General features: G+C 44.0%; 1 protein-coding gene across 1 annotated transcript in view; it reads left to right on the top strand.

Annotated features, from left to right (window-relative positions):
• The window catches only part of kif21a (kinesin family member 21A), a 69,446-nt gene that overhangs the window by 23,659 nt on the left and 18,735 nt on the right, over window positions 1-27,052 (top strand). The window contains exons 2-24 of the mRNA XM_039017667.1: window positions 3,070-3,292; window positions 4,500-4,682; window positions 5,582-5,731; window positions 5,879-6,010; window positions 8,235-8,423; window positions 8,762-8,877; window positions 9,135-9,330; window positions 10,800-10,989; window positions 11,141-11,204; window positions 11,300-11,497; window positions 12,247-12,334; window positions 12,444-12,558; window positions 13,483-13,671; window positions 16,353-16,552; window positions 16,784-16,891; window positions 18,858-18,926; window positions 19,428-19,576; window positions 19,762-19,906; window positions 20,189-20,383; window positions 20,666-20,767; window positions 21,069-21,234; window positions 24,232-24,289; window positions 24,382-24,436. Coding sequence (XP_038873595.1) covers window positions 3,070-3,292; window positions 4,500-4,682; window positions 5,582-5,731; window positions 5,879-6,010; window positions 8,235-8,423; window positions 8,762-8,877; window positions 9,135-9,330; window positions 10,800-10,989; window positions 11,141-11,204; window positions 11,300-11,497; window positions 12,247-12,334; window positions 12,444-12,558; window positions 13,483-13,671; window positions 16,353-16,552; window positions 16,784-16,891; window positions 18,858-18,926; window positions 19,428-19,576; window positions 19,762-19,906; window positions 20,189-20,383; window positions 20,666-20,767; window positions 21,069-21,234; window positions 24,232-24,289; window positions 24,382-24,436 — 3,280 coding nt within the window. The remainder of the gene's footprint in view (window positions 1-3,069; window positions 3,293-4,499; window positions 4,683-5,581; window positions 5,732-5,878; window positions 6,011-8,234; window positions 8,424-8,761; window positions 8,878-9,134; window positions 9,331-10,799; window positions 10,990-11,140; window positions 11,205-11,299; window positions 11,498-12,246; window positions 12,335-12,443; window positions 12,559-13,482; window positions 13,672-16,352; window positions 16,553-16,783; window positions 16,892-18,857; window positions 18,927-19,427; window positions 19,577-19,761; window positions 19,907-20,188; window positions 20,384-20,665; window positions 20,768-21,068; window positions 21,235-24,231; window positions 24,290-24,381; window positions 24,437-27,052) is intronic.

The raw sequence follows: 27,052 nt of genomic DNA, 5'->3' as shown, positions 1-27,052 counted from the left end.
TACAATATATTAGAAGCTGTTACAATATATTGTAAACACTGTTTTAGACCTGGTTGGGAATACAGTGGTATGGTACAGGCAGCACATGTAAACACAGAGCTGTATGTATTTACCTTCTATATCTTTAGCTCTCTTTTTCTGCCAATCACATTGTTTCTCTTGCCCTCCAACACGGTCTCTCTTTCTCTCTGCATTTCACATCAGGTTTAATAATCCAGGGACAGTTGGCCAGCTATCAGGAGGGCATTATAGACATTCAGCATTGGGGCTTAGTGCATCTCTAGCTCACACTCGTACTCCTCACACTCACTCACAGTCTCACACACGGACATACAAACACAAATGCATACAGTGCCATCAGTAAGTATTCATACATATTTGACTTATTCCACATTTTGTTGTTACAGCCTGAGTTTAAAATTGATTTACACAAAATACTCCATAATGACAAAGTGAAAACATGTTTTTAGACATTTTTGCCAATGTATTGAAAAGTATCTAATTTACATAAGTATTCACACCCCTTTGCTATGACACTCCAAATTAAGCTCCGGTGCATCCAATTCCCCTAAATCATCGTTGAGATGTCACTACAACTTGACTGGAGTCCACCTGTGGCCAAGTTGATTGTTTGGACATGATTTAGAAAGATACACACCTGCCTAAATAAGGGTTAGAGCCAGAAAATTATGTTGTCAGATGAGACAAAAATGTTACTCTTTGGCCTGAATGCGAAGCGCTATGTCTGTAGAAAACCAGGCACAGCTCATCACCAGTTTAACACGGGGCGGAAGGTAGCCTAGTGGTTAGAGCATTGGACTAGTAACCAAAAGGTTGCAAGATCGAATCCCCGAGCTGACAAGATAAAAATCTGTTGTTCTGCCCCAGAACAAGGCAGTTAACCCACTGTTTCTAGACCATCATTGAAAATAAGAATTTGTTCTTAACTGACTTACCTAGTTAAATAAAGATTTTTTAAAAACACCATCCCTACTGTGAAGCATGGTGGTGGCAGCATCATGCTATGGGGATGCTTTTCAGCAGCAGAGACTAGAGGAACAATGAATGGAGCCAAATAACGGCACATTTTTGATGAGAACCTGCTTCAACTGCAAACGACCTTAGACTGGGGCAAAGATTTACGTTCCAGCAGGACAAGGACCCCAAGCATACAGCCAAAGCAACACTGAAATGGCTTCACAACAAGAATGTGAACGTCCTTGAGTGGCCCAGCCAAAGCCCAGACTTGAATCCCATTGAAAATCTACGCAATAACTTAATAACAGAGCTTGAGATAATCTGCGAGGAAGAATGGGAGAAAATCCCCAAATCCAGATGACTCAAAGCTGATACAGACATACCCAAGACGACTCAAAACTGAAATCATCGCCAAAGGCGCTTCTACAAAGTATTGAGTCAGGGGTGTGAATACTTATGTAAATGAGATATTTCTGTATTTCATTTTCAATAAATGTGCAAAATGTTCTAAAAACAACATGTTTTCAGTTTGTCATGGGGTGTTGCGTGTAGATGTGTGAGAATGAGTTTTATTGAATCCATGTTGAATTCAGGCTGTAACAACCAACTGTGGAATAAGTCGAGGGATAGGAATACTTTCTGAGGGCGCTGTGTTAAGCCAGCAGGCATGTTTTATGGGTATTGGGTCATAGATTCAGGGTAGCGTTACGACGTGACGTATGAGCTAATGCTTTAGACCAGGAATGGGCAACTGGCGGCCCACGGACCCATTTATTTTTTGTGGGGGGGAACTCAGTCGGGGTCTAAACTTAGAATAATAGAATACACAAGGTGCAATTTCAAAATGTGTTCGTGCATCAGCAGTCACTCAATTAGCCCATGTCAGCAAAACATTTTAGATTGCTAAGTTAGTCTAGCGGACATCTATCTAAACTTGTAGTAAGCATGGTCGAATTACCAATCGGGGTGGGGCCCATTGATAATCAGTTATCGTACTTAAAACTGCAAACATTTGCCACCATCCTGTGGCAAAATGTGTAGAAATGCAGCAAACTTGCTTTAAAAAAAGGCAAAATGTTCAGAATTGCAGGAAATGAACTAAAGAACGTACTTTTTAAAAATCTTCGCTGTCACGAGGAGGGCCGCTAAAATGTTTTACTCGCAAGGTGGTGGTGGTGGGGGAGGGGGGATGCGGGTACGGAGACCTACTGTAGCCCCTCATGATGTGTTATGATTTTTATGGCCCCCACCCCCATCAAAGTTGCCCAAACCCTGCTTTAGCCCTACCGGTTACTGTATACGTCCTGTTGCTAGACTGGCCTTTTCGTAGCCTTGTAAGTGAAGGTAATATGCCATTGTTAACTCCTTGTTTGAAGTGTACATTTTAATAGTACAACAACGTAAATCAACAGTGGTGCCTGTTGCTGTACGTATTGAACACTGACTAAAAACAGCCTTACGTTTACATACAGTGCATTCAGAAACTATTCAGACCCCATTACCTTTTCCCACATTTTGTTATGTTACAGCCTTATTCTAAAATGGATTAAATCGTTTGTTTACCTCAACAATGTACACAATACCACATAATAATAAAAAAACAGGAATATCACATTTACATAAGAATGCCAAGAATGTGCAAAGCTGTCATCAAGGCAAATGGTGGCTAGATTGGAGAATCTCAAATATCAAATATATTTTGATCTGTTTTAACACTTTTTTTGGTTACTACATGATTCCATACGTGTTATTTCATAGTTTTGATGTCATCACTATTACTCTACAATGTAGATAATAGTAAAAAATAAAAACCTTTGAATGAGTAGGTGAGTCCAAACTTTTGACGGGTACTGTATATAAATTAGCAAACATTTCTAAAAACCTGTTTTTGCTTTGTCATTATAGGGTATTGTGTGTAGATTGATGAGAGAAAAAAATATTGAATCGAGTTTAGAATAAGGCTGTAATGTAACAATGTGGAAAAGGTTAAGGGGTCTGAATACTTTCCAAATGTACTGTAGGTTTTAGGCCAATTACAGTATGTTTGTCTCTTGTTGACTGAATTACATTGTTTCTCTCTATCTCCCCCAGGATTCGTCCTCAACTGGCCCGGGAGAAGATCGAGGGATGTCACATCTGTACGTTTGTGACCCCAGGGGAGCCCCAGGTGATGCTGGGTAAAGACAAGGCCTTTACTTACGACTATGTGTTCGACATGGACTCCTGTCAGGACAGCATCTACGCTAGCTGCACTGAGAAGCTGATCGAGGGCTGCTTCGAAGGATACAACGCCACCATTTTTGCCTATGGCCAGGCAAGTCTCTACACAGTCCTGTCTCGACTGGGGCTCCGGGGTCACAAAGTGTTGATATTTGGGTTGAAGGACAGAACTCTTGTGTATAGCCCAGGGTTTTTCTTGGTCAGGTCAAATGACCTGGAAAACTCTGGGCCCCATCTACAGAATGCAGTAGGCTAAAGCAGTTGTGCCATATTCCACTAGTTTGCACTGTGCCTGACATTGTAAGGCTGGTATTTGTGTAATGTAAAACTTCTGTTTGATCACGAGTCAAAGACTGAACTGGTATGATAATCCTGTGTGAGGTCCTGAAAACGCATTGACCCCTCCAATATTCTTTATATGTATATATTCTGTATTTTTGTTGAATGCTTTTTAGCTCTTGGAGTGCGTATATATTTTTTATACAAGGTTTCTGAGAGTATTGGAGGTGCTTCTGTCATTGCAAGCCCTCAAAGCTCTCTGAATCTATAGTAGCACCACTAAAGCACACACTCTATCCCTCTCCCTCTCTTTTCCTATTCAACAGTTCTTACTCCTCAAGCAGTTTGGTGGCTGAGCCTCTCTCTCTTGCTCTCTCTCATAGGGGCTTCCTAGAACTAAAGTCTGTTTGATGGGAGGGGATTTTAATGCTGGTGGGTCTTACGGGATGCAGTTAAGTAGGCCTACACAACTCTTAAGATATTCATCATTTTTTTAATGTGAACTCCTCTTCCCCCCCATCTGTTCCACACCAACGCTGCTGCAGTGACTGGTGACCTACTTCTTGTCTGTCTCTCTACCATACTGTACAGTAGCTACAGTGGTTGGCCCTGGCTCTCGGTAGCCTGGTTCGGCCCGGCTCAGCTCAGTTTTACCCTGTGTTTTTACTCAGACTAGAGGACATTTGGTAGGATATGTGTCTGTCTAGTCTGTGCTGGACTAATTCATCTTTAACACAGTCCCAACAGTTTGACCCAGTCAGCAGAATCCTGGGGTTCTTCCCACTTGGTTACAAGCACAGCAGATTTAAATGAAACCAATTAATTAATTAAGTTGAATAAATGAATCTCGTTATCTCTCTCCTTGCTCATCCCCTCCCCCATTCCCCCTCCTTTCCTCGTCCGTATCTTTGCTCCCTCCTCCCCCTCTCCCCCTTCTTCCTCTCTCTTGTCTGCCACCTCATCTTATCCTCCTTTTTTCTTCTCCTTTTCCATTCTTCATCTTCCACTTCCTCCTCCTATAGACTGGGTCAGGTAAGACCTACACCATGGGTACAGGGTTTGATGTTAACATCGGGGAAGAGGAGCTGGGCATCATACCCCGGGCGGTCAGCCACCTCTTCAGGGGCATTGAGGAGCGCCAGCAGGCCGCTAAAGAGCAGGGACGACCCGTGCCTGAGTTCAAGATCAACGCACAGTTCCTGGAGGTATGGACTATGTAGACACAGAGGAGACACAGAGGCAGGGAACATAGGTAACATTCTACTTGTAAATATGTTATAGAGTGAGATAGGGACATAACCACACTCTCAGACACAGAGGATTACTTCAAATAATACATCAACCGTAGGCTGGCACTACGTAAGCCTGACATGGCTGTTTGTGTATTATTTTAGGTAATCCTCTGTGTCTGAGAGTGTGGTTATGTCCCTATCTCTTAAAACCTCACTCTATAACATATTTACAAGTAGAATGGCGTTCTTGTAACCAAGATCCCCAGGATTACGTAGCACCGGTGCCAGTCTATGTGTTGACACGTCACAATTTAACTAGCTCCCATCTCTAGTCTCCTACATAAGTGTCTCAGACTGTTGACTGTGGACAGCTGTCAGCGGGTGGGAGCAGGTTTGTTAGGGTCACGGTTTGGGGTGGCAAGGGTTAACACGGGATGACTGCACAGTTGTGTTTGCTTGTCATACTGACAAAAGCCTCATGGGGACAGAAAAAAAACAGACAAAAGCCTCATGGGGACAGACTGAGTCTACTCCTTTTTATGACAGAGTAATATACTGTATCTGTCGTAGAAATAGAGTTAGTAGAAAGGATATGGCTGGAAAATCAACAGGATTTTCAATATTGTAAGCAATGATCACTCCAGCCGCCTCAGAACAGTGAATGGGAATGTCCATTCTACCAATACTAATACTACTGTCTCTCTCTATAACATCATCAGATGTGATATTGCATAGTTGTGATATCAGAACTCTGGCATAGGATAAAAACATACTGTTAGAAGGTGTGATATTTCCATAGAATTTCACAGTGCTGAATTCAGAACGGTATCAAATAAGACTGTAATATTGTATTTCTGTATGTCCTGGTTAAGCTTTACAATGAGGAGGTGCTGGATCTGTTTGACTCTACACGGGACCTGGAAGCTCGGACGCAGAAATCCCACATAAAAATCCACGAGGACGCTAATGGAGGAATCTACACAGTAGGGGTGACCACACGGACGGTAGCCTCCGAGGCAGAGGTGTGTGCGTTGAGATGTATAGTCTGGGGGTCCAGAAGAAATGTATGGCTGTGTACATACAATGTAGGACTGTAAAAACAGGAATAACACTGTAAATGATCTTTTATGCGGTAACATGTCCAATCTCCTCTCTGTCTCCTCACCCAGATGATGCAGTGTCTGAAGCTGGGTGCTCTGTGTCGAACCACCGCCAGCACCCAGATGAACGTCCAGAGCTCCCGCTCTCACGCCATCTTCACCATTCACCTGTGCCAAGTCAGAGTCTGTGCATCCGACAATGTACGTACAAGAGCAGATTATTCATTAGCCCGAGGGCCCGTCCCTTTGTGCTGGCTTTCCAACTCCTATCTTATTCCGTATCTACTCTTTTGTTGCTATGAGGCGACTCTTGACACGTGTTACGACACTGTTACGACATGCTATGACAGTGACTGGAGTTACTTCTAACCTTGACATTTTACAGAAATCATATAGCCACTCAGCCGCTCCTACGCTATCATGTTACATTATGCTAGTTTAATGTGAATGACATCTATAGAAAGTAAAGGTCGACCGATTCATCGGCATGGCAGATTAATTAGGGCCGATTTCAAGTTTTCATAACAATGGGTAATCAGCCTTTTTGGACGCTGATTATGGCCAATTACATTGCAATCCGTGAGGAAACTGCGTGGCAGGCTGACCGCCTGTTACGTGAGTTGCAATCCGTGAGGAAACTGCGTGGCAGGCTGACCGCCTGTTACGTGAGTTGCAATCCGTGAGGAAACTGCGTGGCAGGCTGACCGCCTGTTACGTGAGTTGCAAGCCGTGAGGAAACTGCGTGGCAGGCTGACCGCCTGTTACGTGAGTTGCAATCCGTGAGGAAACTGCGTGGCAGGCTGACCGCCTGTTACGTGAGTTGCAATCCGTGAGGAAACTGCGTGGCAGGCTGACCGCCTGTTACGTGAGTTGCAATCCGTGAGGAAACTGCGTGGCAGGCTGACCGCCTGTTACGTGAGTTGCAATCCGTGAGGAAACTGCGTGGCAGGCTGACCGCCTGTTACGTGAGTTGCAATCCGTGAGGAAACTGCGTGGCAGGCTGACCGCCTGTTACGTGAGTTGCAATCCGTGAGGAAACTGCGTGGCAGGCTGACCGCCTGTTACGTGAGTTGCAAGCTAGCATTAAACTTATCTTATAAAAAACAATCTTCACATATATCACTAGTTAACTACACACGGTTGATGATATTACTAGGTTAACTAGCTTGTCCTGCGTTGCATATAATCAATGCGGTGCCTGTTAGTTTATCATTGAATCACAGCCTACTTCAACTTTGCAAAACTGGTGATGATTTAACAAAAGCACATTTGCGAAAAAGCACATTCGTTGCACAAATTGACCTAACCATCAACATCAATGCCTTTCTTAAAATCAATACACAGAAGTATATTTTTTTAAACCTACATACTTAGTTAAAATAAATGCATGTTAGCAGGCAATATTAACTAGGGAAATTGTGTCACTTCTCTTGCATTCAGTGCCAGCAGAGTCCGGTTATATGCAACAGTTTGGGCCGCCTGGCTCGTTGCGAACTGTGTTTCATCCTAACAAAGACCATAATTAATTTGCCAGAATTTAACATAATTATGACATAACATTGAAGGTTGTGCAATGTAGCAGCAATATTTAGACTTTAAGAACATCCAATAGTCAAAGGTATATGAAATACAAATGGTATAGAGAGAAATAGTCGACGCGTCATAATTCCTATAATAACTACAACCTAAAACTTCTTAACTGGGAATATTGAAGAACTGGGATATTGAACCACCAGCTTTCATATGTTCTGAGCAAGGAACTTAAATGCTAGTTTTTTTACATGGCACATATTGCACTTTTACTTTCTTCTCCAACACTTTGTTTTAGCATTATTTAAACCAAAATTGAACATGTTTCATTATTTATTTGAGACTAAATAGATTTTATTTTTGTATTATATTAAGTTAAAATAAAAGGGTTAATTGTTCATTCAGTATTGTTGTAATTGTCATTATTATAAATTATATATAAAAATCGTCCGATTTAATCGGTATTGGCTTTTTTTGGTCCTCCAATAATCGGTATTGCCGTTGAAAAATCATAATCGGTCGACCTCTAACAGAAAGTGCTCTTATTACTGACATTCTATGTTTATGGTACTGGCATTCTATGTTTATGGTACTGGCATTCTATGTTTATGGTACTGGCATTCTAAGTTATATTACACTAATGGCATGGACAGTGCTTTTGACTTGGTACTGAAACAAAGGCATCCATCTTGGTGTTATTTACATGTACACTTTGATAATTTAGCCAATGCTCTTATCAAGAGCGACTTACATAAGCAATTACGGTTAAGTGCCTTGCTGAAGGGCACATTGAATGATTCTTCACCTAGTCGTCTCTGGGATTTGAACCAGAAAACTTTCGGTTACTGGCCCAATGCACTTAACCTCTAAGCTACCTGCTATTTATACCTCACAGAAAGACAACAACGAGACAGACAACAACGAGACTGACAACAGGATTGCCAACGGCAACTCAGAGATGGAAGAGTATGAGACACTGACGGCCAAGTTTCACTTTGTGGACCTGGCCGGTTCTGAAAGGCTGAAGAGAACCGGTGCTACAGGAGACCGAGCTAAGGAGGGAATCTCCATCAACTGTGGACTGGTGAGAGTTTGGCTGTGTCTCAAATGGCCCCTATTCCCTATAGTAGTATACGGCTTTTGACCCACCCTTTTCCCTAACACACTATAGGGATCTGGTCAAAATACAATATAGGAATATTATATCAAGTCAGATGAGTCCTTTAAAAATAGGCATCATTTTATTTCTTAACCGTAAAGAGCCATCTAGTGGTTAAAAGCAGTACCTTGCAAATACTGTGTGAAGTCGTGACAGCCCAGTATGAACACAAGTAGACTCCTCGAATGAGAATCTTTCTGAAAATACCTTTCAATGTCTGTTTTTCTGAGTTGTTTTTTTTGGTCATCTCCTCCAAACTGCAGCTTGCTCTGGGGAATGTAATTAGTGCTTTGGGAGACAGGAGCAAGCGATCCACGCACGTGCCCTACAGAGACTCCAAACTCACCCGGCTCCTACAGGACTCTCTAGGTGGAAACAGGTCTGTTTGCCATTGGTCTGGCCTTTCTCCCTCTCTCTATAAGCATTGTTGTCATAGTAATCTGGTATGATGTGCATGTCAAACTAAATGCATTTTGTCAATCGATACAAATTGTACATATTAAGAGTCAGCTTTGAGGTGTCAGTCTGTTTCTTGTTCAGGCCACTTGTCGTTGGCTTGTCAAGGCAAAGCTGTTATGTTGGTGAATGCATAAAGTGAGGAGCCCATGTTAATTTGAATTCTCCCATTACCCTCAGCCAAACGATGATGATAGCCTGCATCAGTCCGTCTGACCGGGACTTCATGGAGACCCTGAACGCGTTGAAGTACGCTAACAGAGCCAGGAACATTAAGAACAAGGTGATGGTGAACCAGGACAAGGCCTCCCAGCAGATCTCTGCTCTCAGGACAGAAATCGCCAGGCTACAGATGGAACTGATAGAGTACAGGACCGTAAGAGAGAGGGAGGGAGAGGGATGGGAGAGGGTGGGATGGAGGGATGGGAAGGGAGAGGGAGGGATAGGGGGATGAAGAGGGGATGGAGGGATGGGGAGAGGGGTGATGGAGAGAGAGATGTGGTGAGGGAGAGAGATGTGGTGAGGGAGAGAGATGTGGTGAGGGAGAGATGTGGTGAGGGAGAGATGTGGTGAGGGAGAGAGATGTGGTGAGGGAGAGGGAGAGAGATGTGGGGAGGGAGAGAGATGTGGGGAGGGAGAGAGATGTGGGGAGGGAGAGAGAGAGAGATGTGGGGAGGGAGCGAGAGAGAGATGTGGGGAGGGAGGGAGAGAGAGATGTGGGGAGGGAGGGAGAGAGAGATGTAGGGAGGGAGTGAGATGGGGGGGGGGGAGAGAGATGTGGGGAGGGAGAGAGATGTGGTGAGGGAGAGAGATGTGGGGAGGGAGAGAGATGTGGGGAGGGAGCGAGAGAGAGATGTGGGGAGGGAGCGAGAGAGAGATGTGGGGAGGGAGCGAGAGAGAGATGTGGGGAGGGAGTGAGATGGGGGGGGGGGGAGAGGGAGGGAGAGAGAGAGAGATGGGGGATGGATAGGGGAAGAGGGGGTTGGAGGGATGGGGAGAGGGGTGATAGAGAGAGATGAGGGAGAGAGAGAGATGGGGGGGTGGGAAGGGATAGGGAGGTGGAGGGGGATGGATAGGGGAAGAGGGGGATGGGGAGAGGGGTGATGAGAGATGAGGGAGAGCGAGAGAGGGGGAGGGAGAGAGATGGGGAGGGAGGGAGGGAGAGAGAGAGATGGGGGGAGAGAGAGAGATGGGGGGGAGGGAGAGAGAGTTGGAGGTGGAGGGGGATGGATGGGGGAAGAGGGGGATGGATGGGGAAGAGGGGGATGGATGGGGGAAGAGGGGGATGGATAGGGGAAGAGGGGGATGGATAGGGGAAGAGGGGGATGGGGAGAGATGTGGGGAGGGAGAGAGATGGAGAGTGGGGGAGGGAGAGAGAGAGATGGGGAGAGAGAGCGAGATGGGATGGATAGGGAAGAGGGGGATGGAGAGAGAGAGAGGGATGGGGGGGTGGGAAGGGAGAGGGAGGGAGGGATAGGGGAAGAGGGGGATGAGGAGAGGGGTGATGGAGAGGGAGAGATGTGGGGAGTGAGAGATGGGGAGTGGGGGAGGGAGAGAGAGAGAGCAAAATGATGTGGTGCACTTACACTACATGACCAAAAGTGCGTGTTGTGTTGGGCATAGTTAAGAGTTGAGGAAAGGGTCAAATATTGTGACACGGAGGGAGAGAGGCTGAGAGAAGGGGGGGGGGGGTATGGATAGAGAGGAGTGAGAAAGTCAATTAGATGATAAAAACTGGATAAAAAAAGAAAACGGGAAGTATATGAAAAAGAGTTATGACCGTCAGAAAATAATTTCCCCTTAGTGAATTATAATTATAAATCTAAACCCATTTTCCTCTGGTAGGGTAAGCGTATGGTGGGAGAGGATGGTATGGAGAGCATCAACGACATGGTCCATGAAAACACCATGCTGCAGACTGAGAACAGCAACCTGAGGATCAGGGTCAAAGCCATGCAGGAGACCATTGACGCCCAGAGGGCCAGACTCACACAGTACCTCAGTGACCAGGCCAACCAGGTCCTCGCCAGGGCAGGTGAGTGGGGTGTGTGCATGTCTCCTGGGAGATATGAGGGAATGTGAGGTGTGGGTTTTCGTATGTGTCGATGTGTCTGTGCCAATCCCCTCACGTCTTAAACAGTTCCTAAGTGTGTGTTTCCTAAGGTTTTCGTGTGTTGTTTATTCAGGTGAAGGCAGTGAAGAGATTGGGAACATGATCCAGAGCTATATCAAAGAGATAGAGGACCTCAGGTAAGTAAATGTCTCCCCTATATTAAGATTAATACCTTTCATTTGTCATTTCAATTTGTTAAATTTGTCAATAAGCTTTACTGTTATCCCCCTAGGGCCAAACTCCTGGAAAGTGAGTCTGTGAATGAGAACCTGCGTAAGAACCTGTCCCGTGCCTCCTCACGCCAGTCCTTCTACCCCGGAACCTTCTCCCCTGCCCTCCTGGCCCCCGAGAAGGAGGCCTCCGACATCATCGAGATGGCCAAGAAAGATCTGGAGAAACTCAAGAAGAAGGAGAGGAAGAAGAAGAAGAGGTAATAAGAGATGGTGGTTATGGAACCAAATTATTGTTTTCTTGTTTTGGAAAAAACAAACTCCACTACACTGGCAATTATTGTACAGGATATCCTCAATGTGTTGCCATGGTGAGTAACAGTTTGTGATCCCCATGTTTCTCCCTATTACTTCTCTTCCTTCCAATTCTCTGTACTCCCTGATTTCTTTCCTTCCTTCCTTCGTTCCTTCCTTGTCACCTCTCCCCTGTGACCTTCAACCCTTACCTTTCCCTGAAGGCTCCAGCAGCTGCTGGAAGAGAGAGAGAGGGAGGAGCTTGTAGAGGAGGAGGATGGCAGGTTTGTCACAGGTTCCCCCTTCCCTTTACCACATTGCCACTCCCATCCCTCGCTTCTTCTAAACCGCCATTTTGTTTTGTTTAGCAGGCAGTTGACACACCAGAAGGAAAACTTCAGTTCTTTCTGTGCTCACTTGTTTGTTCACCCCGACTTGCTGATATGATGGAAACAATGCTATTGGTTCTGTTTTCATGCACCACCAATGGCCTTATCTCTAGCTTTTTTAACACCCTTTATTTTGGAAGATACTAAAAAAACAGATTCCTTTACAGATAATTACTGTACTTACTTTTTTTTGTGCTGCTGCATATTCTGTCATGCTATTATGCTTTCGGTTGTCTTTTTTCCCCTCTAGAAAATAAATACTATTGAACCTTTGGTCTGCTCAGTTCAATGTTGTTTCACCCTGCCTCTCTGTTCTCCCCGACTAGTGTCGTCAAGGAAGAAGTCCCCGACAATGACCAAGGCCAAGGGACGGAAAAAGAGCTGACTGAGCGGTCCAATGACGAGCCTGAGATGGTACATTTGACAACCTATTAGTTCAATGATATCTCAGGATTAAGAGAAGTGTTTTTGCCCACCCCATTTTGCTGATCATTTTCTATTCTATTTTTGTTTGTGACCTCAGGAGGGGAGTGACCATGAGGATGGGGAGGAGGAGGAGGAAGAGGAGGAGGAGGAAGAGGAGGAGATGGATGTGGAGGAGAGCTCTGATGATTCAGACTCTGAGTCAGATGAGAAAGGTAAAATAGCCAAATCGTAGAAATAGCATGTATAGAAGGGACATGTCTCTCCATGTTTGAATCAGTGAGTAGGGTTACATGCACACAATAATACGATTATTGTGGACAGTCAGATTAATATAATAGTTTGTTTAAAACGTGTACATGCTTTGCAAAAACGATTTCCCTAATAGACATGTTTCCATGGACACATCTGAAATCAGGCTACCTGATGGGACTTAAATAAATTCAGAAAATCACCAATCAAAATCAACGTTCTACCACGGACATATAACATTTGTATGTAAACTATTTCTAAGATGTATACTTTTAAGTTTTTCGGAACTCACTTTACTTGAGCTTAAGAGGGAGGCTGGTGCTACCCGGTGGCTGTCACATAATCAGATCAAATACTCTGCTGGAATGCCGATTTAAGCTTTTACATGTATTAATAGTTTGAAAGGTTGCTCAGGAAACCAGGTGTTTTAATCGGCGTATGCTTACTTTGATTATGACCTTACGCCAATTAAGATAAGCAGAGTAAGGTGTTTACATGACTAATGCCATACTCAGCCTACTGCCATAATCAGTTTAATATCGATTTATTAGTGTGCATGTAAATGTACTCATTGATTTGTTGTAAGACAAAAATATTGGAGTGCTATCTATTTTAGAGACTCCCTGTAGCATCAAGTAACTAACATTATTGCAAAATGAGACATTGTTTTTTGATAGAGAAATTTGTTTCATTAACTTACCTGGTTGAATAAAGTCAATACGTTTTATTTGAAAGGGTGTGTAACAGCTACTGTAAAGTATATGCCACCATGTTTACTTTACTTCAGCCAGAGAACTTCCAGGCGGACCTGGCCAACATCACTGTGTTGAGAGCTACTAAATATGTCTGTCTGTGTGAAACCCATGTGAATCTACTTCACCCACCAGAGAACTTCCAGGCGGACCTGGCCAACATCACGTGTGAGATCGCCATCAAGCAGAAGCTGATAGATGAACTGGAGAACAGCCAGCGCCGTCTGCACACGCTCAAGCAGCAGTATGAACAGAAACTGATGATGCTGCAGAGCAAAATTAGAGACACACAGCTGGAGAGAGACCGGGTGCTGCACAACATGGGTAAGCGTTATCACGGTAGGAAGTGAAAGGTGTGACTGCTGCAGAGCTACGGGGTACGGCTAAGGCCGTCACTGGCTTCAGTTGACACTGTGAAGAGTTTGGAGTTTTGATTTTGCTGTGGTTCTTTAGAACCTGTGACCTGAAAGCAGTTGAACAGATGACTCCATCTGTTGATTTTAAAGCAGGGGGGGCAACCTTACACTGGAGAGCTGGATTTTACTTTACCCCCTACTCTAACATACCTGATTCAGCTTATCACTTGAGGTCCTGGGGCTCAATTATCAACCATGCGTGCATTTCCAGAATTTAGTAAAAAAACATATACGGAAAATACAGTGCATTCAGAAAGTATTCAGACCCCTTCACTTTTTCCACATTTTGTTACATTACAGCCTTATTCTAAAATTTATTTTATTTTTATAATCCTCATTTAATCGACACGCAATACCCCAGAATGACAAAGCAAACACCGTTTTTTATACATTTTTGCAAATGTATTACAAATTTAAAAAAATGTATTTACATAAGTATTCGGACCATTTGCTATGAGACTTGAAATTGAGCTCCGTTGCATCCTGTTTCCATTGATCATCCTTGAGCTGTTTCTACAACTTGGAGTCCACCTGTGGTAAATTCAATTGATTAGACATGATTGGGAAAGGCACACAGCTGTCTATATAAGGTCCTACAGATGACTGTGCATGTCAGAGCAAAAACCAAGCTATGAGGTTGAAGGAATTGTCCGTAGAGCTCCAAGACAGGATTGTGTCGAGGCACAGATCTGGGGAAGGGTAACAAAAAATGTCTGCATCATTGAAGGTCCCCAAGAACACAGTGGACCCACCAAGACTCTTCCTAGAGCTGAGCAATCGGGGGAGAAGGGCCTCGGTCAGGGAGATGACCAAGAACACGATGGTCACTCTGACAGAGCTCTAGAGTTCCTTTGTGTAGATGGGAGAACCTTCCAGAAGAACAACCATCTCTGCAGCACTCCACCAATCAGGCCTTTATGGTAGAGTGGCCATTTGGAAGCTACTCCTCAGTAAAAAGCACATGACAGCCCGCTTGGAGTTTGCCAAAAGCCACCTAAAGACTCTCAGACCATGAGAAAGTGTCACGTCTGGAGGAAACCTGGCACCATCCCTACGGTGAAGCATGGTGGTGGCAGCATCATGCTGTGTGGATGTTTTTCAGCGGCAGGGACTGGGAGACTAGTCAGGATCGAGGGAAAGATGAACGGAGCAAAGTACAGAGAGATCCTTGAATGAAACCTGCTCCAGAGCGCTCAGGTCCTCAGACTGGGGCAACGGTTCACCTTCCAACAGGACAACCACCCTAAGCACACAGCCAAGACAATGCAGGAGTGGCTTCGGGACAAGTCTCAATGTCCTTGAGTGGCCCAGCCAGTCCCCGGACTTGAACCTGATTGAACATCTCTGGCGAGACCTGAAAATAGCTGTGCAGCAACGCTCTCCATCCAACCTGACAGAGCTTGAGAGGGTCTGCAGAGAAGAATGGGAGAAGCTCCTCAAATACAGGTGTGCCAATCTTATAGCATCATGCCCAAGAAGACTCAAGGATGTAATCGCTACCAAAGGTGATTCAACAAAGTACTGAGTGAAGGGTCTGACTACTTATGTAGATGTGATATTTCCGTATGGGGAAAAAATAAATCAAAAATTCTTAACCTGTTTTTGTTTTGTCATTATGGGGTATTGTATATAGATTGATGAGGGGGAAAACGATTTAATCCATTTTTAAAATAAGGCTGTAACAACAAAATGTGGGAAAGGGGAAGAGGTTGGAATATTTTCCCAAATGCGCTGTATTTTCATTGATAAATCAGAGGCATATTATATTTGTGCGGTAGTGAACGGTCCCGCCTGGATAACACCCCTCCATTCACCTTTTATAGCAATGAAAACACCCTTATTTGCTGTATGATTTGGAGATGTTGAAACTGGGCCATGATAGTGCCTAAAAGAAAGCGCAACGTCAAATTTGATCCCAGCTGTGTAGAGGTGTGGGCAGAATGTTACAGTGACTTCTCCAAACTAAACATCCGTGCCGCCTAGCAAGTGACAAACACTGGTTGCGTATTCTACAAGATTGATTGTCCTTTTGAATAATTTAAAAATAAATGTTAGAACCCACACTTCTTTGCAAAAGACAACTTGTTGTTCATTATATTGTTCATCAATACATGATTGTGTTTCTATCTCCTGCCTTGGTATAGGCTCTGAAATTAAATGGGCTATGATGTCATGCACCTAACCCTATCACACAGCAAATATAGCCGTAATGTCTCATACGGTCAAGGCTTTCCTGTATGCTTGGCTATTGAATGGGAGATTTTGATAAATGGTAGACTACTATTTGTTGTGTAGCAGGAATCATTTAAACCAGTTATGTCAGAAAACGAGAGACGTCCTGTGATATGCGTGGAGATACACACACTAATCTGCCAGGTTCAAAATGTATAACTACCAACATTTGCAGGATAACTGGTGCAGGCAAGGTTTGCAATATATTTGCAAGCACCTTGGGTTAATAAGACCCCTGGTGAGCAGCTGACTAATAGAACCAGGTGTGAAGGGTTACAGCAGGGCAGGAGCATTCCTTGGGTCTAAAAATGACCCTTTTGTCTTTGGTCCCCCCCCCCCCCCCCCCCCCCCCCTTAGGCTCAGTGGAGACGTGCAGCGACGATAAGGCTAAGAAGATCAAACAGGAGTACGAGAAGAAGCTGAGCATCATGAACAAGGAACTACAGAAGCTACAGTCAGCCCAGAAAGAACACGCACGCCTGCTCAAGAACCAATCCAAGTACGAGACACAGCTGAAGAAGCTCCAACTGGACGTCACAGAGATGAAGAAGACAAAGGTAGCAAGAAGACGTACTTGAACCACGAACGATACAACACTGTTAACCACTGTGAGGTGTTTGTTGGTACTGCATTGATACTGTACTGATATTGATGGGAGGATTCGACCGGAATGAAGTCGAACAAACTGCCCAGAACAGGGTCCGCTGCTGAGTTCCATCGCTACACTAGGAATGTTAAGTCATTCAAGACTGATATTGAGTTAAATGTGAATGTGCTGTATTGTGCAGGTTCGTCTGATGAAGCAGATGAAGGAGCAGCAGGAGAAGAACAGGATGACAGAGTCCAGGAGGAACCGAGAGATCGCCACCCTCAAGAAGGACCAGCGCAAACAGGAGGTGAACCATAGGATCCGTAGCTTAGTTTGTCAGGCTTGAAGCTGAGCGGGCCTTTTCATCATGCTGACCCAAACTGTTTTCTTATAGCTTGTTATCCAGTGACTATATAAAGTTGTAGCAGTTTCACCATTTAAGCGCTCCAGTTTTAAGCACCTGTCAATGCAACTTACTGGTGTTACTGAATGCCATGCTAATGCAACTTACTGCTACTGGTGTTACTGAATGCCATGTTAATGCAACTTACTGCTACTGGCGTTACTGAATGCCATGCTAATGCAACTTACTGCTACTGGCGTTACTGAATGCCATGCTAATGCAACTTACTGCTACTGGTGTTACTGAATGCCATGCTAATGCAACTTACTGCTACTGGTGTTACTGAATGCCATGTTAATGCAACTTACTGCCATTACTGAATGCCATGCTAATGCAACTTACTGCTACTGGTGTTACTGAATGCCATGTTAATGCAACTTACTGCCATTACTGAATGCCATGCTAATGCAACTTACTGCTACTGGTGTTACTGAATGCCATGCTAATGCAACTTACTGCTACTGGTGTTACTGAATGCCATGTTAATGCAACTTACTGCCATTACTGAATGCCATGCTAATGCAACTTACTGCTACTGGTGTTACTGAATGCCATGTTAATGCAACTTACTGCTACTGGCGTTACTGAATGCCATGCTAATGCAACTTACTGCTACTGGTGTTACTGAATGCCATGTTAATGCAACTTACTGCTACTGGCGTTACTGAATGCCATGCTAATGCAACTTACTGCTACTGGCGTTACTGAATGCCATGCTAATGCAACTTACTGCTACTGGTGTTACTGAATGCCATGTTAATGCAACTTACTGCCATTACTGAATGCCATGCTAATGCAACTTACTGCTACTGGTGTTACTGAATGCCATGCTAATGCAACTTACTGCTACTGGTGTTACTGAATGCCATGTTAATGCAACTTACTGCTACTGGTGTTACTGAATGCCATGCTAATGCAACTTACTGCTACTGGCGTTACTGAATGCCATGCTAATGCAACTTACTGCTACTGGTGTTACTGAATGCCATGTTAATGCAACTTACTGCTACTGGTGTTACTGAATGCCATGCTAATGCAACTTACTGCCATTACTGAATGCCATGCTAATGCAACTTACTGCTACTGGTGTTACTGAATGCCATGCTAATGCAACTTACTGCTACTGGCGTTACTGAATGCCATGCTAATGCAACTTACTGCTACTGGTGTTACTGAATGCCATGCTAATGCAACTTACTGCTACTGGTGTTACTGAATGCCATGTTAATGCAACTTACTGCCATTACTGAATGCCATGCTAATGCAACTTACTGCTACTGGTGTTACTGAATGCCATGTTAATGCAACTTACTGCTACTGGTGTTACTGAATGCCATGCTAATGCAACTTACTGCTACTGGTGTTACTGAATGCCATGCTAATGCAACTTACTGCTACTGGTGTTACTGAATGCCATGTTAATGCAACTTACTGCTACTGGTGTTACTGAATGCCATGCTAATGCAACTTACTGCTACTGGTGTTACTGAATGCCATGCTAATGCAACTTACTGCTACTGGTGTTACTGAATGCCATGCTAATGCAACTTACTGCTACTGGTGTTACTGAATGCCATGTTAATGCAACGTACTGCTACTGGTGTTACTGAATGCCATGCTAATGCAACTTACTGCTACTGGTGTTACTGAATGCCATGCTAATGCAACTTACTGCCATTACTGAATGCCATGCTAATGCAACTTACTGCTACTGGTGTTACTGAATGTCATGCTAATGCAACTTACTGCTACTGGTGTTACTGAATGCCATGTTAATGCAACGTACTGCTACTGGTGTTACTGAATGCCATGCTAATGCAACTTACTGCTACTGGTGTTACTGAATGTCATTTAAATGTGTGTTTCACAGCACCAGCTGAAGCTACTAGAAGCCCAGAAGAGACAACAGGAGCTCATTTTGCGCAGGAAGACTGAGGAGGTGAGCAACACGTAGTAGTAAAAGGATGTGGTATACAGCAGTGCTATAAACTATACAGTTACGCAATACTAGAAAGCAGTTACACACATCCTGCAACAAATCACTAACTCTCAACTTGAAATGATCTAGTTGGATCTAATCATCTAAGTTCAAGGAATTTTGAAGTTTATTCTAGGACCAGAAACTAAAAGCTTTTTTCCCCCAAATTCTATTGTAACCTTTGGTACCTGGAATAGAATATTCGCCTGGGAACGGAGGTTGTAGGAACCAGTGGTCAGGGTCAGAGAGCAGAGGTACAGCGAGAGTAGACTGTCAATGACAGCTTTGGTTCATAAGAGTTCAACACGTCCTGAAAATCACTGATAACAAGAAACATGGCAGTTGTGTAAATAAAATATAAAGCTCGTACTATTCTATTAAGTTGAGCAAACTTCAGCATCAGGCGGTGGTGATTCTGGTGTTCGATGACTGTCGACTTACGTGTGTGTGTCTCTGTGTCAGGTGTCTGCTCTGAGGAGACAGGCCAGGCCTATGTCTGGTAAGGTGACCAACAGGAAGGTGAGTCTCCCAGAGCACCTCCAGGACTCCTCCCACCGACCCCCCACAGGACGCCTGCAGTCCTCTGGCTCCACCGCCACCAACGGAACCAGGTGGGGACTGGACAACAGGTCACTGCAGTGCTGTTTTGTATGTGTTTAAGTGTCTGTATTACACTGCATGGTGTGTATGTGGAGCAATCAGTATGGCTTTTACAGCTTCTAGCGAGAGAACATGAGACTTGCATGCAACTACAGTGTACATGCCTCAAAAGTGTGTCTGTGTGTGTCTGTGTCAGATCCTACTACAGGCGGTCAACAGGCATATATTCCACCAGAGTGGCCAGGGTGAAGTGGCAGTCTCTGGAGCGTCGTATCTCTGATGTCATCATGCAGAGGATGACCATATCCAACATGGAGTCTGAAATGAACCGCCTGCTCAAGGTAAACATGAACTGCTGGTAAACATGAACTAGCTGGTAAACATGAACTAGCTGGTAAACATGAACTAGCTGGTAAACATGAACTAGCTGGTAAACATGAACTGCTGGTAAACATAACATGCTGGTGAATATTGTTTACATATGGTATGATACTTACTATGTTACGCTAAATTAGCCGTGTTAGCATTAACATTAATATTGAAAACGTTGGCAAACTCCTCCCCCCTCCATCGTTCCTCTCCCCTCCACTCTCCCCCCTCCATCGTTCCTCCCTCCTCCACAGCAACGTGAGGAGCTGACCAAGCGGAGGGAGAAGGTGACCAGAAAGAGGGACAGGCTGGCAGGGGAGGGGCCTGAGGCTGAAAAGGCAGTGCTTCCCCTCAACGAGGAAGTGGACGCCGTGGTTGCCAACATCGACTACATCAACGACAGCATCGCTGACTGCCAGGCCAACATTATGCAGATGGAGGAAGCCAAGGTGACACACGCGCACAGACACACGCGCACAGACACACAGACAGGCGCACAGACAGACAGGCACAAGTGTCTCTAAACATTGAGGAGTGGAGCAGAGGAAGAAGCGACAGGAGAGTTTTGAGATCCACCCATGGCCAATCGGAGCTCTCAAGCAGCACAGATCTGGCAAACCAGAGAGCTATTCCATGATTCTGGGTAACATGTACCCTAAAAGCAGGAAGGTGATTGGGCTGATATTAGGCAGTTTTTATAGACTGTGTGACCATAATATCTGCATTTACAGGAGGAGGTTGACACGGTGGATGTTTCCGCGGTCATCAGCTCCTGTACCCTAACAGAAGCCCGCTTCCTGCTGGACCACTTCATGTCTATGGCCATCAACAGAGTAAATAACTTACTGCCGTTTACCTGTCCCTCCCTAGTTCCTACCCCGTCTCTCACACCATTGGTTTCTCCTAGAATTGACTTAGTTTAACCCCAGGTTCCATCTGTACCCAATTAAAGTCTGTTTCTACGATTGTTAATGTGTTTAGTTCTGTGTGTATATGCACAAGCACCCTCATTGTGTATTCATCTTTTGTGTATGTACTGTGAAGTATTACACACAAGCATAGCTCTGATTGCTGACTTTTAGTGACCCTTCTTATAGCTGACCGTTGACCTTTTGACCCTCTAACCAATCCCAGGGTCTGCAGGCGGCTCAGAGGGAGTCCCAGGTGAAGGTGATGGAGGGCAGGCTGAAGCAGACTGAGATCACCAGCGCCACTCAGAACCAGCTGCTGTTCCACATGCTGAAGGAGAAGGCTGAGTTTAACCCCGAACTGGACGCCCTGCTGGGGAACGCTCTGCAAGGTAACAGCACTAGCCACAACCTGCCAGCCACAAACTGCAAGACGTATACAGATGTAGGATCAACAGGACATTTAAAGCTTGACATTTAAAGCATTTAAAGCTTTAAACATTCAAGATTTAAAAAGGCTTCTAAAGTTTGTAGTTTCCACTTTAAAATGTCAGACTTGATTTGCCCTAATGAAACATTAATCATTTGGGGATTATTTTCCTGCTGTTGCGAACTGGCTCAAATTACGGTCCTACATCCTGTAGTTCAGTCCAAGGCCTTGATCCTGACCTACTCAGCCTTTGCCACTGGCAGTCCGTGAGGTCAAGCCCACAGTGCTAACAGGTCTGGCTCACCCGATAATTATGTAGGATTGAAGCAATAACTCAGCCAAAGTATCTAAGCAAAGGAATTGAAATGTACCTACGTGTTTGTGTTCACCTTGTCAGCACACTGATTGGTTGGGATGGTCTCCAGAACCAGGGCTGGGTGGCTATGGTTTACTGCATGATGATTTGGGCCTGTTTGAGTTGATGTTGCTCATTGCCTCCTCCTGAATAGATGCTGCTTTTAAAAGTCCCCCCAACAAATTGTTGCAATCACACAAATGTCAGTTGGACTAAGCAAGCCTCTCTGACACTGTCGTTTTTGTGTTCCATTATTTATCAGGTATGAAAACACATCTGTTTTTCACCTTTTTGTTTCATAGTTTGTATGGTTTTAGAGAGATGTTTTTTGTTACGGGGTTGACATTTTGTTATGGTTCCATTGAACCAGTATCTGTTGAGGAGGATGCCCTGACTGTTGAACAGTAGACCGAGCACTCATATGCTCTCTTTTGTTTTTGATTATGGGGGGATGAATGAATGTGTTTTTGATTATGGGGGAATGAATGAATGTGTTTTTGATTTATGGGGGAATGAATGAATGTGTTTTTGATTTATGGGGGGATGAATGAATGTATTTTTGATTTATGGGGGAATGAATGAATGTGTTTTTGATTTATGGGGGGATGAATGAATGTGTTTTTGATTTATGGGGGGATGAATGAATGTGTTTTTGATTTATGGGGGAATGAATGAATGTGTTTTTGATTTATGGGGGAATGAATGAATGTGTTTTTGATTTATGGGGGGATGAATGAATGTGTTTTTGATTATGGGGGGATGAATGAATGTGTTTTTGATTTATGGGGGGATGAATGAATGTGTTTTTGATTTATGGGGGGATGAATGAATGTGTTTTTGATTTATGGGGGAATGAATGAATGTGTTTTTGATTTATGGGGGAATGAATTAATGTGTTTTTGATTTATGGGGGAATGAATTAATGTGTTTTTGATTTATGGGGGAATGAATGAATGTGTTTTTGATTTATGGGGGAATGAATGAATGTGTTTTTGATTTATGGGGGGATGAATGAATGTGTTTTTGATTTATGGGGGAATGAATGAATGTGTTTTTGATTTATGGGGGAATGAATGAATGTGTTTTTGATTTATGGGGGGATGAATGAATGTGTTTTTGATTTATGGGGGAATGAATGAATGTGTTTTTGATTTATGGGGGGATGAATGAATGTGTTTTTGATTTATGGGGGGATGAATGAATGTGTTTTTGATTATGGGGGGATGAATGAATGTGTTTTTGATTTATGGGGGGATGAATGAATGTGTTTTTGATTTATGGGGGGATGAATGAATGTGTTTTTGATTTATGGGGGAATGAATGAATGTGTTTTTGATTTATGGGGGAATGAATTAATGTGTTTTTGATTTATGGGGGAATGAATTAATGTGTTTTTGATTTATGGGGGAATGAATGAATGTGTTTTTGATTTATGGGGGAATGAATGAATGTGTTTTTGATTTATGGGGGGATGAATGAATGTGTTTTTGATTTATGGGGGAATGAATGAATGTGTTTTTGATTTATGGGGGAATGAATGAATGTGTTTTTGATTTATGGGGGGATGAATGAATGTGTTTTTGATTTATGGGGGAATGAATGAATGTGTTTTTGATTTATGGGGGGATGAATGAATGTGTTTTTGATTTATGGGGGGATGAATGAATGTGTTTTTGATTTATGGGGGAATGAATGAATGTGTTTTTGATTTATGTGTTGCCTTTTTTCTGTTCCCCTGCCCATGGTGCCTTAATGTATACAGAGCTAGGTAACATGCCAGTGGGTAAGTAACAGACACCAGACTCTCTCGCTCTATATATATGTTTATATGAATGCATGGGTCCCCTCCTGGAAACTAACTCAGCAACATAACATGAGCAGGTGCATGAGGTGTAATGTCTTCAGGCCTCCCTCCATCTGTCAGCTGACCCTCCTCTTCCTCTCAATGTGAAAGAACCCCTCTCCCAGTGTGTTACAGCCACCATGCCAAATAGTGTAGCACCTGCTAATATAACTACTGTACCTGTATCTTCAGAGGACCCCGCCCTTCACAGGTAGAACCAGGAAGTTTGTCTCAGTTGGACCCTGTAGGAAAACCATACTGACAGTCGGACTAATGATTCCAACCTTGGTGATCTCTCATAGCCCCTCACACCTGACCTCTCTTTACCCTCTCACCCTTTCAACCCCTGAGTCCTGTCAACGCTTCCATCTCAGTGACTGGACAAGGACCAGTTCTTTTCAGGTCTTTTCAAGCAACTTGTATAAAACGGCATGGCGCTGCACTGACATCATCTGCTTCTTCTCCTTGTCCATTATCATCACATCTACCTTGTTCAATAATCTAAACCACATATTGTTAACATCTGTTTGTAGCCAACACAGTACTAGCATAACCTTTTGTTCAATAAAAGGTTTTACCCTTGTTCCGTGTTTGGTTGGACAATGGGCAGGTATTTGGACTACTAGACAGAACTTCAAAAGTAAACCAACTTAAGTTTGTTGTTATTTAGTCATAACACACAAAGAAAAATACTTGCCTATGGATGTTGTTTGGTTCTGACATACAGTACAACTGATGTTTTTGGTCCTTTAATTTCACAGAGAACGGGGATGACAGCAGCAGTGACGAATCTGCCCAGAGTCCTGCAACAGACGGACAGTCAGTATCACTCAAATGACCAAAAAATGTAATTAGTTTACATTTGACTTATAGTTTTCTGGTAACTCATGTGTTCCACTTCCTCGTTCCAGCTCCCTGGCATCAGATCTAATGAAACTCTGTGGAGAGACCAAAACAAGGAGCAAGGTACTATTATCAGCCTGTTAGTGTGTTTTACTGTCCTCGTGGTGACGTGTGTGGTCTTGTTTAACTATCCTCGTGGGGACGTGTGTGTGTGTGTGTGTGTGTGTGTGTGTGTGTGTGTGTGTGTGTGTGTGTGTGTGTGTGTGTGTGTGTGTGTGTGTGTGTGTGTGTGTGTGTGTGTGTGTGTGTGTGTGTGTGTGTGTGTGTGTGTGTGTGTGGTCTTGTTTTACTATCCTTGTAGGCAGGGATGGACTGAGAATGAAAAATGGCCCTGGACTTTTTGACTCAGACCGGCCCACCAAAACCCCCCCAGCGATACACCACAACCCACGTCACACTTTATGTCAACAAGATTACTGAACAATATTTATAACAATAACTTTAGTAAAATAGAACAAGGGGAATGTGTTGCTCCTAGGAGGAGGCTGGCTAGAAGGAGCACATATTGGCATAATGGCACTGGCAGCAAGGTGGCAAGAATCTCTGGAACCATCTGACCAGTAAAATAAATAATACAGGGAGAAATGTGTTGGTTAAAAGACTGGAGTAGGCAAGTCATAGAATAAAATGTAAATAAACATATTTCCTACCTCCTTAAATTATCAATTTCTGCAGCAGCTCACTTCTCTCTGCAATACCATCTATAACCAGGTCACTGTCCAGGGCCATTCAAACATCTCGCTCAGTAGCCAGGAGCATAAAAGCCTCCAGGTGCTGTTGATAGCGTGCTCCTGAGCCTACTCTTAATGCATTTCAGAGTAGAGAAGCTCCGCTCGCAAGCTACCTGGGTTACTGACAGGATAAGTAGGAACTTGTAAGCAAGGCCCAAGAAATGATATGCGTCGGTCAATAGGTTGTACTGACTAAGAATACGGTAGCGACACACTAGACAGCCCTTGCTAGATGAACAGCTCTTGTTCACCATCTCCACCTCATCTTCATTTCCTTCAGGTCCATGATCCTCCATAGTCCTGGTTGTGTATTCTTCAAATCCCGATTGTTTTAACCTAGTCCACTGTTCTGCCAGACTCAAGAGCTCACTCTGTAAATTGGCCACCGTTGCTCTGCTGTCAAATTTGATCAAACATTTGCTTAGTTCTTGAAGGGCTGTCTGTGGAAGGCCACTGGCACTGGATGTTATCTGACTAAAGTGTTTAGGGTTCAGAAGAGCCATGTCGGCATACACAGTGTCATTACTCAGAAATAGCCGATGGATGCCATCTATAACTGTATCCAGTATTTGATTATGGACACCAATCCTGTATGCACTCTCTGTCCCAGTAAAAGTCTTGTTTTGTGCCATCTCTCCAGGCATGGTTTTCTTCTTTCGAGCCCTTTTCATTGGCAGAGTGGTTTCGAACTCCAGCTCTGTTTCCTCATCCCGTTCCTGCAACTTCCTGTTGGCCCACTGAACAAATGTGTCTGCAGCTGCCTTGACTTTTTCAAAATGTCTTGCCATTCCTTTCAGCTGCTCCTCTGTAGACACAACCATACGATGCGCAGACAGAATGTCCATTCCACTTGTTTGAAGATATTTTGAGACTGGTGAGGCGACCTAAAATATTCTGAGGAGTATCTGAGCTGTAAGTATTGTTTCATACTTCAGCAACCCCTCAATGTATCCTTGTGCTTTGACCTGTGCAGTAGTGTTGTTTTTCTGATCTTGTATGGTTGAAAGTGTGAGAAGGACCTCAACATACAGACCCTCATCTGGATTTCCAAAAGCTCCGAAGACCTTCTTTAAGGCACTGTCTTCAGCCCACCAGGGTGTCTCTCCAATTGGAGCAAGACGTCTCCCAAATGTTCATCCTCTGGTAGGATTCACGGAAGAACACAGCTATGTTGTTAATGAGTGACCCACTTGCCAAGACACTCTCTGTTGTCTGCCAAAACAAGGTTCATAATGTGTGCATAGCACCGCACTTGATTGGTGGACTTTCCAGAGAGCAGGGCAGAGAAGCCTTTATACTGGCCTTGCATACTGGAGGCTCCGTCAGTGGAATTGACAATGCACTTGCTGATGTCAAACTTCATGTTTTCCAGTACTTCACTCAGTACCTGGACAAAGTATTGTCCAGTGGATGCCTCTCATGGATGATGTTCGTCACATATCTGACTATGACAGAGCATTGACCTTGTGTTGTAATGTCCTGCATAGTGTCAGTCTGGACTGAAAACATACCCGCTTCCTGGATTTCACTTGCTATGGTGGCCTGCATTGTGTGTTGGATGGTGGTAATGACGTTATCGATGGTAGTCTTTGATGATAGAGTGATTACAGAGCCTCTGCCCCCTCTTGACCCAGACTCATGCAGTTTTTGTTTTTTCTCTATGCAGGCAGTGAGATGCTCTTTCATACACAGGTCGTACTTTCCCAGCAGAATGATCATCTCTAAAAAGTTGCCATGGTCAATGCTGCTGTCATCTAACGTATAAGCTGCTTCAGACTGCATGCCTCTGTAGCTCAGACTCCTCTTGTTTATGACTTTAACAACATCTATAATGCGCTCTAGCACTTGCCTTCCTCTGCACACTTGCTCTCTATGAGCAGACATCTGACTGCCGAGGAACAGGCTTTCAATGTTACCTTTAGGGGACCTTAATAAGAAAGTAGGCCTC

The sequence above is a fragment of the Salvelinus namaycush genome, chromosome 21, assembly GCF_016432855.1.
Source record: "Salvelinus namaycush isolate Seneca chromosome 21, SaNama_1.0, whole genome shotgun sequence".
Taxonomy (NCBI): domain Eukaryota; kingdom Metazoa; phylum Chordata; class Actinopteri; order Salmoniformes; family Salmonidae; genus Salvelinus; species Salvelinus namaycush.
This window is presented reverse-complemented; position numbering and strand designations above follow the sequence as displayed.